This window comes from Podarcis cretensis (assembly GCF_951804945.1).
Source record: "Podarcis cretensis genome assembly, chromosome: Z".
In the NCBI taxonomy this organism is placed as follows: Eukaryota; Metazoa; Chordata; class Lepidosauria; order Squamata; family Lacertidae; genus Podarcis; species Podarcis cretensis.
In genome coordinates, this window is record NC_137184.1 from 49,034,224 (window position 1) to 49,051,595 (window position 17,372).

Sequence of the window (17,372 nt, forward strand, 5' to 3'; positions counted from 1 at the left end):
TGGAGGTGTAAAGGGAAATCAATCAGCCTTTGAAAAGCTGGCGTCAGTGGATCAAATTCATCAATTTTGTTGAATTGATTAAACAAAATGCTTTTGATTGGATTTTGAGTGAATGTGCAATTAATTGTTACTGTTTTGAATTTCATGGTCTTATTCGTTTTCTTAGTGGGTTGTGCAAACCACTATTCTAAATAAAGTTTTGCATAGAGCAGGGGGCGCTGGGGATGAGCTTATGGAACAAAGTGGGCATTGGCTTCGAAAAGCACGGGAATCACTGCTTTAGGTTTTCATTTTTAAATTTCCGGAACTGACGGCTTCAAAAACAGCATGTTCTGAAAATCTGTCAATCCTCTTATGAAATTTAATAATGTGCCATTTGGTTCACAGCCCTGTGGAATGGCTTTGGAATCCTTTGGCGGGGGGTGGGGGTGGCTCTCAATGTGGAGGCATGGGGGAGGGAGGCATTCACTTCCCCATAACAAGAAGAATCTGTTATGTACTGAAGTTCTCACCCTGGGCCAGCAAGGGGATACTGTAGATAGTTATGCAAATGAAGGATCGAAAAGTGACATTCAGTGATTGGATAGTTTTGTATGCAAATGAAGGATCGAAAAGTGACGCTCAGTGATTGGATAGTTTTGTATGCAAATGAAGGATTGAAAAGTGACGCTCAGTGATTGGATAGTTTTAGAATGTTGCAACAGTTACATTGTTCTGGAGCTCTATATAAGCAGGCTGACTGAGCTCCTCAGTTAGTTCTGTTCCAGCTTACAAAATAAAGAGCTGCTTAGGAGAAATCACTGTGTTGTCTGCTATGTCAACCCACAACTTAACAGAATCAATTACTCAAAATAAGGAGACATGCATTTCCTTTTCTTGCACTGTTTATGGAGGTTGCAGAATTCAGCAGTTGAGAGCACAGAATTTTCAGTAACCCTTGCATGACTGCACATGCTAGTTTCCCAACATTTCATTTCATTTCAGTGGAGGGGTATTCAGTTAGAGCAATACATAACCCAGCACCTGAAGTGGTGCCACTGAGCACCTCATATACAATCTGCCTTCAGTGACACCCCTATAAGTTGATTCAAAATGCCTTCACTTACAGTATGCCCTGCAGAACTCCAGAACTCCAGCCCAAAGTATTCCTTCTCTGTGAGGTTCAGGTGGCTGCAGCTTAGGCTGAACAATGTTTTGCCAGAAGATTTTTGCTATTGGAAGGGAAAGAGGGGAGGGGGCAGGCCAGCGAGGTAAACAACACAGAGATCAAGAAGATTAACAATATTGTTTCAGTACAGTAAATAAGGAACTTTTGTTTGTTTTATTTATTTTCCACTTTTCCTTCAAGCTCAGTGTCCATGGTTCTCTAGGCCTTCCCAATTCATGAAGTAGGTTAGGCTAAGAAACAGGGACGGGACCAAAGTCACCTAGTGGGCTTTATGGCTCTGAGTCTCACAGGTCCAACCAATTCTTTTTTTAAAAAAAGAAATAATTTTAATCCATTTTTGTTTAAACATAAAGAAACACCTTATGCGTAATTTGTTATAGGGCACTTAGCTGGAGCCCAGAAATTCCTGTTCCACTTATGCAACCACAACCTGCAGCCCCAGAAGTCTCTATTACACAAAGCAGAAGTTCTTTCCCTGTTCTCCTTAAATGGGAGAGAAGACTCTGCTTGTGTGTCCTTTGAATCCTCCTTTTGAACCTAACACAGTTAACATACTTTAATTCCTGGACCAAAGAGTCAAGATCTGAAAGGGAGCAGTTGCGCAGAGAAACATTCATCACCACCTCAGGTCAGAAGATGTTTGCGGCTGAGATGCAGGAATGCCTGGAACAGCACCTTCCCTAACACGAACCACCTCAAACTCTGCAATTGGCCGCTGAGGCCTTGTTGGTGGTGACCCATGAAAGGGCCTTCTCAGTGGTGACTCCTTGGGTGTGGAATGCTCTCCCTAGCAAGGCTTACCTGTCTCCATCATTATTAATATTCAAGATGTACTTGAAAACAGTATTTGAATATTGTTCCTGGCTACCCTAAGATCATTGGATAGAATCATTTTTTAAAAAACTGTTCTAGAATTCTTGCAACTGAGTTTAGATGTTTTTAATTGCAATTTTTAAAATATAATGTTTTAACCATTCTAGAAAGATTTTGCTTTTTAATTTTTTTTGTGAATTTGTTTGCCATCCTCGGCTCCTTCAGAAGGGCAGGATATAAATTCAATACATAAATAACAAACCCTCCAACATTTCTCCAATGAAAATAGGGATGTCCCATTCCCTAATGATAATTTTACTATTTATACCCCACCCATCTCACTGGGTTGCCCCAGCCACTCTGGGAAACTTCCAACATATATAAAAACATAATATAACATTAAACATTTAAAAAACCCTTCCCTATACAGAATTGCCTTCAGACAACTTGGGGATGGATAACTCTATACCTTCCAACATTTCTCCAGTGGGACATCCTAAGGAAAAGGGGGACATTCTGGGATCAAATCAGAAACTGGGACAACTTCTTTAAATCAGGATGTCCCTGGAAAATAGGGACACTTGGAGGGTCTGAAATAAGATGTTCTGTAGTTAACTCCATATAATTTTGGCTCTTATTTCTTGATTATCAGACCAGGGATGGGTGGGATAAATCAGTTTTGGTTTGCATTTTGACACAAGTGTCTCTAATTCATGCACCCTGAAACAATTTTTAAAAATATTTTATTCAATATTTTTGAATTTTTAAAACAATCATACAGATTAGATTTCCCAATAATAAATTTAATTTCCCTTCCATCCCACCCCCCTTCTGTGGTTTCTTATGTTTTAATTTTCAATACTGCATCTCCCACTTAGTTTCATTTATTAGTTATTCTCTATGTTTTCCTTAACTGCTTGTTTTAGATTAATCCTGCTAATGAACTTAGTTGTTAACAATAATTTTCCGAATAATCTACAAATCCCTGAAACAATTAGCAAACTGAAACATAGACTTTGTTTCGAAACTTAGGTAAAGGTAAAGGGACCCCTGACCATTAGGTCCAGTCGTGACCAACTCTGGGGTTGCGGCGCTCATCTATTGGCTGAGGGAGCCAGCGTACAGCTTCCGGGTCATGTGGCCAGCATGACTAAGCCACTTCTGGCAAACCAGAGCAGCGCACAGAAACGCCGTTTACCTTCCGCCGGAGTGATACCTATTTATCTACTTGCACTTTGACGTGCTTTCGAACTGCTAGGTTGGCAGGAGCAGGGACTGAGCAACGGGAGCTCACCCCGTTGCGGGGATTCGAACTGCCGACCTTCTGATGGGCAAGGCCTAGACTCTGTGGTTTAACCCACAGCGCCACCCGCGTCCCTTCGAAACTTACACTTCTTCAAATTTGCAATGAAGCTCTCCATTGGAGTCCAAGTAAACCCATTAAAACAAATGAACATGGTTTAGAGCCTTAGATCATTTCAGCTGAACTACCTTTGGTAGAGCTTATCTTTGAAGACGCTAAAGCTCAGAGCGCAAGGGAGAAACATGCTAAGAGGAAGGCGTGCTTGGCAAATCTGCCCAGAAACTAATGTCCCCACTGTGGAAGGTCGTGTGGATCCAGAATTGGCCTCCACAGTCACTTACAGACTCACTGTTAAAACCGTCTTTATGGAAGACAATCTTACTCGGCTACGAGTGATTGCCAAAGAAGAAGAAGAAAGGAAAATGCATACATGAATGCATATTTTAGGGGAAAGTATATGATGATATTAGTGGAAATAATGTATAAAGACATAATCATATTAGGGAAAATTGCAAGCAGAATTGTGAATGTTAGCAGAAATATACACTAAAATGCTGGTGAATTTTCAACATAATTCTTTTGTTAAAACATGCCAATGCAGAACCAAGCTTAAGATGTGAAAAATGATAAAGCAAAGTTTCCGCAGATCCATCCATCTTTATATCAACACCCCCACAAAGAATGGCAATCTATTTTTTACTTTCAAAAGCAGTTGGTGACATGGCCTGATTTAGGACTGTGGTGTTGGTGAAGAATATTTGCTCAGAGAAATGAAATCCCACTTTGAGCAGCCCTTAGGAAGAATTTTTAAAATAGCAAATTTAATTTAAAAACCAAGCACGTCACCAGGGTTGCCCCCTCCCCACCTTCCAAACTGACTCAGAGAAGCACTTCCTAACTGGTCAAACAGGTTCAAGCATTCATTGTCAGTTGCCTTTTTAATTAAGTTTTAATTAAGTTCCATCCCACCTACCCTGGTGGGCCTAAACCCCCTCCCAGAAGGACATCATGTTGCAGAAAACAATTTGAAGACAGACAGCTTTCCAAAAAGGCTACTGCAGTCTCAAGTGTCTTCATTTCCACTGAGCTTTGGAAAAATCTGCTGATGTAAAGCTTTTGTTTCTGAAAGATGATGGTAGCCTGAATTACGCAAGCATTTAGTTGTAGTCAAGTTGTCTTGACATTTTTAGTACAGCATGACCTGCATTTGGGCACTCATGAAGCTATGCCTATTAATTTCGTGATTTGAGTCAGATGAGCATTGGATGCAACCACCTGGTACCAAGGACTGAGTCGGTCATGTGGTCATTGTCCACAATGCACTGATATAATAAGGTTGGACAGGATGGGCTTTATTTTTTCAGCTGATCATAGCCAGCCAAAAAGCTACAGCTGGTGTAAAATTGTGTTTACTTGAATGATTTACCGGGTTGCATCCTTGAGGCCACTTGATGCTGAAAGCTGGGATAGTCATTGTACAAATCAATAAATCAATGCAGCATTTGTTATTGCTAAAGATAATGCTTGGAACTCTGCTCTGATGCTCACTTGATTGAGGTCTGGACTGGATTCTGGCATACACCAGTGAGGCTGGCAAGAACACCAATGCAATTTGCACATATTAATTAAGCTGCATGGTCCTTGATGAGCAAGGGTAATTAAGCATCATTAAGCTAGAAGAACAGAGCTATTAAAAAGCTGATTGCTCAAGATTTCCAAGCAATTTTAATGGCAATGACGGGAGCTGCACTAGATGTTTGAATCGTCAGCTGAGCAGGGAAAAGGGCAAGTTCCATGCATCAAACAAACCCTGGATGCATCCAGACAAGATGGGGTAGAAAGAAGGATGCACTGCTAAAACACAAAAATGCAATTCTGATTGGAGGATGATGATGCTGTTTATCTGTACCCTTCTCTTCTTCTGCAAAGAACCTAGGGCAGCAAACAGAACACTATCTAGAAACTATCTAGAATGCAAAAGCATTCTAAAACAGACAAAACATTCTAAAAACAATTAGAATTAAAAACCTCTAAAAGTGATTTGAAACATTATTCCATCCTAATGTCTTAAGGTTGCTAGGAACAATATTCTTCAGCCACCAAGGGCCTGGGGGAAGAGTATTTCAAAATTCCTCCTGAAAGCAACGATGGAGCAAGCCTTGCTAGCGAAAGCAGCCCACAAATGGGGAGCCACCACTGGAAGTGCTCTGCAATGCTGATGGCAAATTTCATTTACAAATCACTTTTTATGAAGTGCCCTAAAGCTATTTCATAATACCTAACATCATATGTAAAGCAACTGCAAATATAACAAGACAGTTATATAATTAAGACAGTTGCATCAATCAAAGCAGCTTAGTAGTCAGAACAGATGACATAGACTGACAGACAGACATCATTTTGTTTGTATGCCGCTTTTCCACAGTTCAAACCATGCTCAAGACACCACCTGGGATTTCTCCTTAGGAGCCCTGCTGAAGAAGGTGCTGAAAAGACAATGGAAGCTGCGCCTGAATGACCTATAACTGGAGGGAGTTCCAAATGCAAATGCTGGTCCACCACACAAATGGCCCAGTTTCAGGATTAGGCAAGACAGCCGGCCTGATAAAATGGGATCCGAGGGATGCCATCTGCTGCACTGAGTTCCAGATGCAACTTACTTTTTCACCTCTCTGCTTCTTGACGTTAACTAAAATGGGAGGATTTTGTATGTGCAAGAAAGGTGATGGATAAACCTTAATTCAAATTACTTATTCCATAAACTTTACATACTGCTTGACTGTAAAAATAAATAAATCTCAAAGTGGTTTACAAAAAAACATACAATTAAATCATCAGTTAAAAAACAGTTGAAAAGAACATTTTAAAGCCTTTAGAAAAAAATAAAAATAAAATCAATTATAAGCAAAACGCCAGATTAAAACATGTGTCAACTCTCCCTGGGCTGCATAGGATTGCTTTAGCAAAAATGTTTTAAGCAGGTGTCGGAAGGAGTACAGTGAAGGTGGCTGCCTGGTGTCAATGGGTAAGAAGCTCCAAAATGTGGGGGCTCCCACATTGAAACATTAATTCATTACAAATGGGGAATGAGTCTTACGTAACAGCGCCAGTTACTGTTAGGCACTGGGACTTTTGCTTTGTTTGGGGACGCAAAGGAGCCCCAAACCCCATGGCACAGCAGCCCCTCTGCTAAGAAGACTGCAGCTGGCAAGTGTCCAGACGCACCTGTCATTGTGACTTTGGCTTCAGAGGAAATTGAGGGGTTGCTTACACACCGCAGGTCGTGCTCAGCGTGGAACATGCACGCTAACATTTTTAGATAATCCCTTGCTGCACACAACGACCTTAAAATTACTACCCCGGTGGAGGAAGGCAGCTGGAAAATGACAGCATAATAACAGCATTCTCTCTGGGGCTGTCCCGGTTCCCTTCCAAACGGCTGGATCACAGCAGTAATTAAAACAATTATCACTGTTTATTCCTCCTGCACTAGAATATTGGGGCACTGGCTCCCAGAGGAACAGAGTCGGAGATCAGCACTTGCCGTTTCCTCACAAGAGAGTCTCTTGCTGTGATCTAATTGGGATGAGATAGAGTCCACCCGGGGAATCTGCTGCAGGCGCTTTCCCGTGCAAGGGAACGGAGAATCTTTGCACTGTGGCCGGAAGGGAGTGCCATTTTCTGTTTCGTCTCAGGCGGCAAAATGTCTTGGGCTTGGCCTGGTGACCAAGGTGGCCCAGAAGAAGGTGAGTTGCTAAGCAAGACAGTCAAAATATTTGCACCATCCAAGGTTGTATTTATTTATTCAAAACATTTATATACTTCTCAGCCATTAGCAATTCTAAACATACAATAAAAATTCAATATTCAACACTACCTTAGAATGCCTGCTGGAACAAAAAAAGTCATGCAACAGTGGGCTGCCTGCCTTAATCACAGGCAGGAGGGAGTTCCACAGGCTTTGGCCCATGGTACTGAATGCAGTCTCTAGCAGTTACGAGCCCTGCATCTGAGCCATCTATGCTACCACTCAGTGGATTTGTAAGACTATGCTACCACTCAGTGGATTTGTAACTGGCTGTCTGACCGAACCCAAAGGGTGCTCATCAATGGTTCCTCTTCATCCTGGAGAAGAGTGACTAGTGGGGTGCCACAGGGTTCTGTCTTGGGCCCGGTCTTATTCAACATCTTTATCAACGACTTGGATGATGGACTCAAGGGCATCCTGATCAAATTTGCAGATGACACCAAACTGGGAGGGGTGGCTAACACCCCAGAGGACAGGATCACACTTCAAAACGACCTTGACAGATTAGAGAACTGGGCCAAAACAAACAAGATGGGTCGGAGTGAAACAATACAAACTTAAAGCTTTTGCAGATGACCTAGTTTTGACTCTGCAGGAGCCAGAATCTAGTACGAAAAGAGTGTTACAATTGATTCAAGACTTTGGTCGGGTGGCGGGATTCAAATTAAATAAACAGAAAACTAAAGTGTTGGGGAAAAATTTGACAGATACAGAGTCAGAACGATTTCAGAGAGAGACAGAACTAACTGTGGTTAAAAAAGTAAAGTACCTAGGGGTAAACATAACAGCAAAAAATTTGAGTCTTTTCAAGGATAATTATGAAAAATGCTGGTCAGAAATTAAGAGAGACTTGGATAGTTGGACAAAATTGAAACTTTCTTTGTTAGGCCGAATTGCTGCTATCAAGATGAATGTATTGCCAAAAATGTTGTTTTTGTTTCAAACATTACAGATTGTGGACAAGACGGAGTGCTTCCGGAAGTGGCAGAGAGATATCTCTAAGTTTGTCTGGCAGGGCAAAAAGCCCAGAATTAAGTTTAAGATATTAACTGACGCAAAAGAAAGAGGGGGCTTTGCCCTGCCAGACCTAAAGTTGTACTATGAGGCCGCAGCTTTCTGCTGGCTAAAAGACTGGCTACTTCTTGAGGACACTGACGTTCTGGACTTGGAAGTTTTTAACAATGCTTTTGGATGGCATGCATACTTATGGTATGACAAGGTTAAGATCAATAAGGCCTTTAAGAACCATATTGTCAGAAAAGCAGTGTTTAATGTCTGGACAAAATATAAAGACTTATTGGAGAATAAAACTCCAAGGTGGCTTTCACCGCTGGAAGCTAAGGCCCGAAAAAACCCCAATATGGAGGTCAAATGGCCAAAATATTGGGAAATACTAGAAAAAGATGGAGACAATTGGAAATTGCAGAGTATGGAGAAAATGAAGGATAAAGTGCGAGACTGGTTACACTACGCTCAGATTAAAGAAGTTTTTAAAAATGACAAAAAGCTAGGGTTCCAGGTGGAGAAATCGAAATTGGAAACAGAACTGTTAGAACCTAAGACTAAGGTACTTTCAAGAATGTATAACTTGCTGTTAAAATGGAACACACAAGATGAAATGGTTAAATCGGCTATGATAAAGTGGGCACAGGATATTGGGTACAACATTATGTTTGAGGACTGGGAAAGGTTGTGGACCACTGGGTTGAACTTCACTGCATGTAATGCTTTGAAGGAAAATATAATGAAAATGATATATAGATGGTACATGACCCCAGTCAAGCTTGCCAAAATATACTATGTGTCTGATAATAAATGTTGGAAGTGTAAAGAAGCTGAAGGAACATTCTTTCACCTCTGGTGGACTTGCCCTAGAGTGAAGGCTTTCTGGGAAATGATATATAATGAGCTGAAAAAGGTATTTAAGTATACCTTCACTAAGAAACCAGAGGCCTTCCTTTTGCGTATTGTCGGCCAGAAGGTGTTAAGGAAGGATCAAACACTTTTTATGTATGCAACAACAGCAGCAAGGATACTTATCGCTAAGCACTGGAAAACCCAAGATCTACCCACACTGGAAGATTGGTAGATGCAGCTGATAGACTATATGGAACTAGCCGAGATGACTGGCAGAATCCGAGACCTGGGAGAAGAGAAAGTTGAAGAAGACTGGAAGAAATTTAAGATTTATTTTAAAAAGTATTGTAATTTGGTTGAATGTTAAGAAGGATGCTAGATCATAAATAATTGACCACCACTAAGTTAGATGGAATTAGGACGATAAGTTGATCAAGGTAAACATAAACCATTTGGAGAAAGAATAGATAATGTTTAAAAGAATGGGACCTAGGAATATAAATAAGATGATAATTTGCTGGCTAAAATTTAAGACGATGTAAGTGGGAGCGGGAGATGTGAGGGAGTCCAAGAGGTTCTGAAAATATGTCATGATATATGTTATATTGTTGATTTTTGCATTTGTATTTAAAAATTTTAATAAATATTTATAAAAAAACAAAACAAAACAAAACAAACAAGATGAATGTTAACAGGGAGAAATGTAAAGTATTGCACTTGGGCAAAAAAAATGAGAGGCACAAATACAAGATGGGTGACACCTGGCTTGAGAGCAGTACATGTGAAAAGGATCTAGGAGTCTTGGTTGACCACAAACTTGACATGAGCCAACAGTGTGACGCGGCAGCTAAAAAAGCCAGTGCAATTCTGGGCTGCATCAATAGGAGTATAGCATCTAGATCAAGGGAAGTAATAGTGCCACTGTATTCTGCTCTGGTCAGACATCACCTGGAGTACTGTGTCCAGTTCTGGGCACCACAGTTCAAGAAGGACACGGACAAACTGGAACGTGTCCAGAGGAGGGCAACCAAAATGGTCAAAGGCCTGGAAACGATGCCTTATGAGGAACGGCTAAGGGAGCTGCATGTTTAGCCTGGAGAAGAGGAGGTTAAGGGGTGATATGATAGCCATGTTCAAATATATAAAAGGATGTCACATAGAGGAGGGAGAAAGGTTGTTTTCTGCTGCTCCAGAGAAGCGGACACGGAGCAATGGTTCCAAACTACAAGAAAAAAGATTCCACCTAAACATTAGGAAGAACTTCTTGACAGTAAGAGCTGTTCGACAGTGGAATTTGCTGCCAAGGAGTGTGGTGGAGTCTCCTTCTTTGAAGGTCTTTAAGCAGAGGCTTGACAACCATATGTCAGGAGTGCTCTGATGGTGTTTCCTGCTTGGCAGGGGGTTGGACTCGATGGCCCTTGTGGTCTCTTCCAACTCTAGGATTCTATGATTCTATGATCCCCTGAGGCCCTCAGTGGTCAGGCTGGGATATGAGGGATATATTACTTGGCCGTTGCCAATTCTTAGCTTTCCCTGTGGACTCCTGGCTGTGGGAGACTGGAGCCTTAGCCAGGCTGCATTCAGGCACAGTGAATTAACTTGGCATGATGATCCCTTAAGTGCCCTCTCTCTCCTCCCCCTCCCACACTTCCTATGATCTAGGGAAATGCTGCATGTGGCAGGTCTGCATTAAGAGCCCTGCCAGCCATGGCTGTTAACCAGGATGGCTTTGTTCCACCTCCACAGCTGGAGTCAGTATTGCTTCTGTACAGCAGGAAGCCACAGGAGGGGAGATTTGCTCTTTTGCTCGGGTCCCACAAGAGGCATCTGGTTGGCCACTGTGAGAACAGGATGCTGGACTAGATGTGCCATTGGCCGGATTCAGCAGCAGGCTCTTTTTGTGCTGTATATAATCCTGTTTAACAAACCAATTACACCCTCAGTGTCTGCGGCAGCCAACATGTTACCACTCTTTCATGATATAAGGTAAAGGGACCCCTGACCATTAGGTCCAGTCATGCCCGACTCTGGGGTTGCGCGCTCATCTCGCTCTATAGGCCGAGGGAGCTGGCGTTTATCCGCAGACAGATTCCGGGTCATGTGGCCAGCATGACTAAGCCGCTTCTGGTGAACCAGAGCAGCGCACGAAAACGCTGTTTACATTCCCGCCAGAGTGGTACCTATTTATCTACTTGCACATGACGTGCTTTCGAACTGCTAGGTTGGCAGGAGCAGGGACCGAGCAACGGGAGCTCACCCCGTCACGGGGATTCGAACCACCGACTTTCTGATTGGTGAGTCCTAGGCTCTGTGGTTTAACCCACAGCGCCACCCGTGTCCCTTTCATGATATACATGCATAATAATTTATTGTGAAGCTTCCGCAAATGAGGCCCCGGCTGTGATGAGGAGATCTGATTTTCCTGCTGGGGATATTTTGCCACTGACAAAATTTGCTCCTTGCCCCTATCCCAGCCTCCACATTCATCATGAATGCAGGTGCAGTGCAAAGGTGTGGGTAGCACAATCATTATGGACATCTATTGACCAGTGCCTGAGCCATCACTAGTGATGACCCTCAGGATCTCTTACAACTCTACGTTTCCATTATTTCATCTATGATTTAATATGAAATACAAGTAACTTTTAATCCCTGCCATGCCATTTGAGAAACTTTACTTAGTAACTTACTTACTTACTTACTTACTTTCAAGCTTCTTTAGAGGGCACAACTCCACCATGTAAGCAACCCTCTATCATTTTCATAAAGTAGACAAATAAGTGAGTGGGGACCATTAAAAAAAACTTTCCCCAAAACCTTCTTTATAACTGCTGAGACCCAGTTAAGAATAACTGCGACCCAGTTAAGACTCCTCACTTGAAGTCAGACACTTGGTCCATCTCGTGACTGTTCAGAGATTAACCTGGAGATATTGGGGATTGGACCTGAAACTATCTGCTTGCAAAGCAGAAGACAGCACCACTGAGCCAAGGCCAGGGCAGGTTTAATCCCCAACCAGCTGAATTCAACTTGGTTGGGAATAGAAACTCAGGGCTCTGTCTTATACAGTCAGACCATTGGGCCACCTGACTCAGTATTTCTTTTTTTAACAAATAATTTTTATTAAAGATTTTCTTGGTTTACAAAAGTACATGCCTTGTCTCTTTTTTCAGATTGTACAGTCTTTCTTATAAATCAGTTACATTTGTTGTGAGACATTAGTGTTGAGTACAGTATAAGGTTGGGGAAGAAGAGTGGGGAGAGGAGGGGTGGGGAGGCTCGTATTCTTTTGTATAATGTGTGTGTGTGGGGGGGGTTGTGTCAGCATCAACTGGGTAGGTTCTCTTTCTGTTCGTTTATTATATTGTCTTGGTATAGTGAGAGGTATTAGGGTCCCAGGGTGTGGTTGGTTTGTGGTTGGCTGCAGTGGGGTTTGTTTGCATTTGTGGGGGGGGGGGGCTTGTTGGGTCAGGTAAATCAAAAGATTGATTCCTATGCTGTCGATGGATTCTTGTCATTGTCTTGTTGGCCTGTGTATGTGATAAAGGGGAGCCATACTGGGTTGAAGGCGTCTTCTTCTATTTGTCCCCATGTCAGTTTCACTTTATTGGTTAGTTTTTCTAATAAGGCTGTTTCCCATACAATTTGATACCACTGGTCCATGCTTACTCCTGACAGATCTCTCCAGTGTCTGGCTATGAGGCTTCTGGCTGCTGAGATCAGGTGGGTTATAAGCTCTGCATAATGTGAATGGTCATTATGATCTTGGAAGATGTTCAGTAGGGCTAATTCCAGGGTGAGTTCTAATACCTGTTAGTTTTTTGTAGGACTGCTGTCCAGAAGGGTTGGATTTCGGGACATTCCCACCACATGTGGAGGTATGTGCCTGTGGATGTGCAGCCTCTCCAACACCTTGGTGAAGTTCCTGGGCGTATCAGCGCCAGTTTCTGTGGTGTTAGGTACCATCGCCGAGATGGACTTAAAGGGCGGTTTAGACCACATTGTAGTCCATTGTGTGGGGTTAATTTCGTAACCTATGCTGTGCTCCCATTTGTTATTTGATTGCATCAAGGGGGGTTGTTGGGTTTTGGAGCAGTATTTTGTATATTGTGGATACCATCCTTTTGCTGTGTCCCTCTGCTCTGAGGAGAAGGTTTTGAAGGTGGTCAAGGGCCTAGTGGCTGCTGATTTTACTGCTGGATTGTTTAAGAAGGTGTGTAGTTTATGGTGTGTTAGCCAGGGTATTTGGGTGTTGGTATGGGTCTGTTGTTTTTGTAGAAGTCTTTTAGACAGTGTAGGCCTTTGGCTTGCCAGGTTTTTATCTGGAGAGTTTGGAATAGGTAGGTTAATTGTGGGAGGGTGCTCATTTTGATCATGGCTATTTTGTCTGAGAGGTTGAAGTTGGTGTTGTTCCATTTCCTCAAATCTTTGTTGATTTGTCACCACAGGGGATTGTAATTGTGGAGATATAGTTTGTTGAGGTTTCTGGTTTCTTTGTACCCCTAAGTATTTGAATTTGGTGTGGCAGAGTTTTAACTTTGTGGTGTTGGTGACAGCCTCAGAATTTGCAAAGTTTACTTGTAGGTCTGACACTATTGCAAATGTGTTGAGTTCTCTGATTAGAGAGGTTACTGTGTTTATGGGGTCTGGTGTAGTGACCATCAGGTTGCCTGCGAAGAGCCCTAGTTTATAGGTTTTACCTTTTATTTCCACACCCTTGATTCCTGGGGATGCTCAGAGTCGGATTACTAGGGGTTCCAGGGCCAAGATGAATAAGAAGAGAGACAGTGGGCATCCTTGTCTTGTGCCTCTTTGGATTGCTATGGTATTGGAGTCCATATTGTTAATTCTGCCTTTTGCTGAGTATTATCTAATCCAGGGTTTCAGGCAGAGGCCTCTCTCCCAGTCCTTCTTGGAGATGCCAAAGTCTGAACCAAGGACCTTTTGCCTGCAAAGCACTCACTCTGCCACAAGTGCAGCCCTTTGAGTGTTCATATGAAGTGTTCCATCATCGTCAAGCATTTCAGCTGCTGAAAAATGCCACAAACCACCATGCCCTGAAGCTTAACATAAAGAGAAATTTACTGGGCAGGGGTTCCTCGTGGAAGTGGCACCTTGCCCCACTCCTTGCGCATCTCTCCACCTTCCTATGCCCAAACGTCAAGCTTGGATGTGTGGATATTGGAACCATATATGTTTTGACCTTCTGTGTGTTTAGGCCTCCACATATGCAGGACCCAGGGTTCCAGTTTATGCAGGGGCCCATGAATAGAGAATTCACTTCTTCAGATGCCCAAGCTCTGCAGCCACTTATACTCAGGGAAGCTTCTTTGTGGGAGTAACGTGTTAAAGGGAATATATAAAAAAATTGTCCAGTGGCACCTTAGAGACCAACTAAGTTTGTTCTTGGTATGAGCTTTCGTGTGCATGCATGTGTTAAAGGGAAGTTTATAGTTGGAGTTCTCTCTGCTTTCGGCAATCCTGGTGCAGATGCATGTGAAGTTGCATTGCACCATCCTCCCCCAACCCCAGTGCCCTCTGGATGTTTTGGACAACAGCTCTCAAAACATCTGTGGTGCAAAACATCTGGGAGCCAGCAGGGTCGGAAAAGGCTGGACTGCACCCATGCAGAGCTCTCTAAAGACCAATGCAACCCACATTCTCAGGATGCCAGTTTGGCCCTGTTTACCAGCCCTGAAACCTACCAGACATCCACTAAGAGATTCCTGACCTCATCCAGGACTTGTAACTAACAAGAGCCACAAAGCTAGTTATTGTGAAAGATTGGTTGGGAATATGACCTGAGGCCCCTTTTCTATTCCAAAAGACTCGCTAATTCAGATTCTCATTTATTGTAGCCATTTAGCTTCCAAGTGCATCATGTGCCGGGGGGGTTTCAGAGGTTTGAAAAGGAAAGACAGGGCCTTAATGGAACCTATTTGTTGCAATAATATGCTGTGCAGAGCAAAAACGATGATGTCTGGGTCAGATATTGAGGGTCAAGGTGCGAAAAGCTGTTGGAGGTACAGAGAAGCTGAAATTCAACTGATTATTGGTTGAAATTCCTTACATTTCTAAATGAGAACAGCCAGACAGGATGTGCTCCTTGTCACTGTTAGCAACCTTTAAAAAAAACATTTCTTTGCATCTTGTGTCTCCAAGCTTTTGCAGTATTAAAGGAGATCTTTAAAGCTGCGACAGCAACAATGCATTTGTATCAGTATATTTAATGAACACTTTATATTGTTTTATGTAAAGTGGTATATAAGCAGCATATAAATATTGCTCAATAGATCTGGAATCTACGGGACCATAGGTTCACCGAGGACTGGAGTAAATTTGTAGATTATTTGAAAAGTATATGTGATGAACAAACAACGTTTGTCTGTTTGCAAGAAGTTCTGTGAAGGAGAATATTAGGAATATTGTAAAAAAGGGAGTAGGGAGGGGGAAGGTTTTCTAAAAGGCAATATTAAATTAGGAAATGCGTAAGAAAGAATTAAAATGGAGGATCGCAGGAGAGCTGAGGGAAGTCCAAAAGAATGTATTTGTGAAAAATTTTGTTCTGTGTTTTTATAATTTCGTATTGTAAAATGAATATATATATATATATATATATATATATATATATATATATATATATATATTGCTCAATAGATGAAGGAGAAAGAAAATAAACCCAAATATTTTTCTGACCCCTGCATCCCATGAACTTGCCAGAACTGAAGGCACAGGGGAGGATCATATGATCTATGATCTATGATCATGTGTCTTGAATGCAGAAGGTTGCGGGTTCAATCCCAGGTGGGACTGGGAGGAACCCCATCTGAAATTCTGGAGAGCGGCTGCCAGTCAGTGTAGACAACACTGAGCTGGATGGACCAATGGCAGTTTCCTTGTTCCTGTGTTCCATACTATTGATCTGGATATTATCTTGCACCTACCTCTCCTTACAAATAAAACCTCACCCAGATGAGAGATCATGGCAGAACATAGACTCACAGAATTGCAGAGTTAGAAGGGACCCTGAGAGTCATCTAGTCAAACTCCCTGACATGCAGGAATATTTTTCCCAACACGGGGCTCAAACCCACAACCCTGAGATTAAGAGTTTCATATTCTACCAACTGTGGCTTTATATCCCAGTCTTTCATTGGCTTGGGGAAAAGGCAGGCAGAGAAGCATGTTGCAAGGTGTCTAAATTTAATCAGAAACAGAACAATATAACCACCCTATGGAGGTAATTGGGTTTTGAAAGGGATACATTTTAACTTGACCTTTTACCTGACAATATAAATCTGCTTTTAAATGAGAGCTTTTTGAAGTGCCTTCCTTTGATTAAGATACTGGGTAACAGAGACAACAAGTTTAAGATAAGACATTAGAATCTTGAAAACAAGGAAGAACAGCAACCCAATACTTTGCATACTAAAAGGCACAGCTTAAGAACATAACAGAGAGTTAATTTTCTGTATGGTGATTACACTTTAGATTCAATATTTGAATATTGATTTTTGGCAAGCCTATCATTTTAATATTGTTAAATAACATTATTTTAATTGTTGCTTCTAATTATTCCTTTCTTTCAAATAATTTTATTGATTTTACAATAATATATATTAAATGAATTCAAAGAATTCCATGCAGTCTTCCTTAGAAGTTTCAATGTTACTGAGCAAGTGATATAGCTTTCTTCCAAAAATATTTTATTTTTCAATTTCTCTATAATAAAGAGGTGTTTTTTAAAGGGAAAACAAATTACCAACAACCTCTCCCCCTGGCAGCCTCTTGAACTGACACACACAGACACATGTTTACGTTTTCCGTTAAAAAGATTTTCTGGTGCACACTATTGTTGGTGTTCAGTCATCAAACTCAACCTTTCCGTATCACATAAAAACAGGGAATTATTGCAAAAAATATTAAATTTTCCATATTGTTCAATAAACACTACAACCCCCCCAAGAGCGTTAGCTACCCCTCATTACATGTTCACCTTTGCCACCTAACTGTGATTTCACTTTTTTTTTAATGCCAAAATGAGGCAGTAGCTAGGAAGCTCAGAGACATTCCAAGAGTCTCAATAACAAACTAATAACAGTGAGAAAATCCACTTACATCAACGACAAAGATCTTCTGGGAGTCATCCAAAAATTGGACCTTCAGATGCAGCATCCTTGAGCAGGCAGCTAAGCAGTTGGCAAGATCTTGACACTCTGGGATGCAAGCGGCGGTGGCGGCGGGGGGGGGGGGCTTGCTCCTGTTCTGATTCATACAGGATTTCAGTCTCTGCAGGAGGGCAAGTGCTGGCAACTGGAGCATAAGCAGGAAAGGGAAGGTGCTGAAGGTAGACACCAACGCCACCATCACAATCGCCAGGCAGCTAAAAGGGTTTCTTTTGTTTGCAGCTTTCCTGAGTTTCT

At 41.9% G+C, this 17,372-nt stretch overlaps 1 protein-coding gene across 2 annotated transcripts in view; it reads right to left on the minus strand.

The window, feature by feature from the left end:
- Nucleotides 1-17,170, minus strand: part of FRMD7 (FERM domain containing 7) — a 44,949-nt gene extending 27,779 nt beyond the window's left edge. For both annotated transcript variants that reach the window (XM_079962789.1, XM_079962788.1), the window contains exons 1-2: nucleotides 17,068-17,170; nucleotides 1,107-1,211 (exon numbers count right to left, since the gene is read on the minus strand). In XM_079962789.1, the coding sequence (XP_079818915.1) occupies nucleotides 1,107-1,211; nucleotides 17,068-17,124 (162 nt within the window). In that variant the 5' untranslated portion in view covers nucleotides 17,125-17,170. The remainder of the gene's footprint in view (nucleotides 1-1,106; nucleotides 1,212-17,067) is intronic.
- Nucleotides 17,171-17,372: the final 202 nt, after the last annotated feature.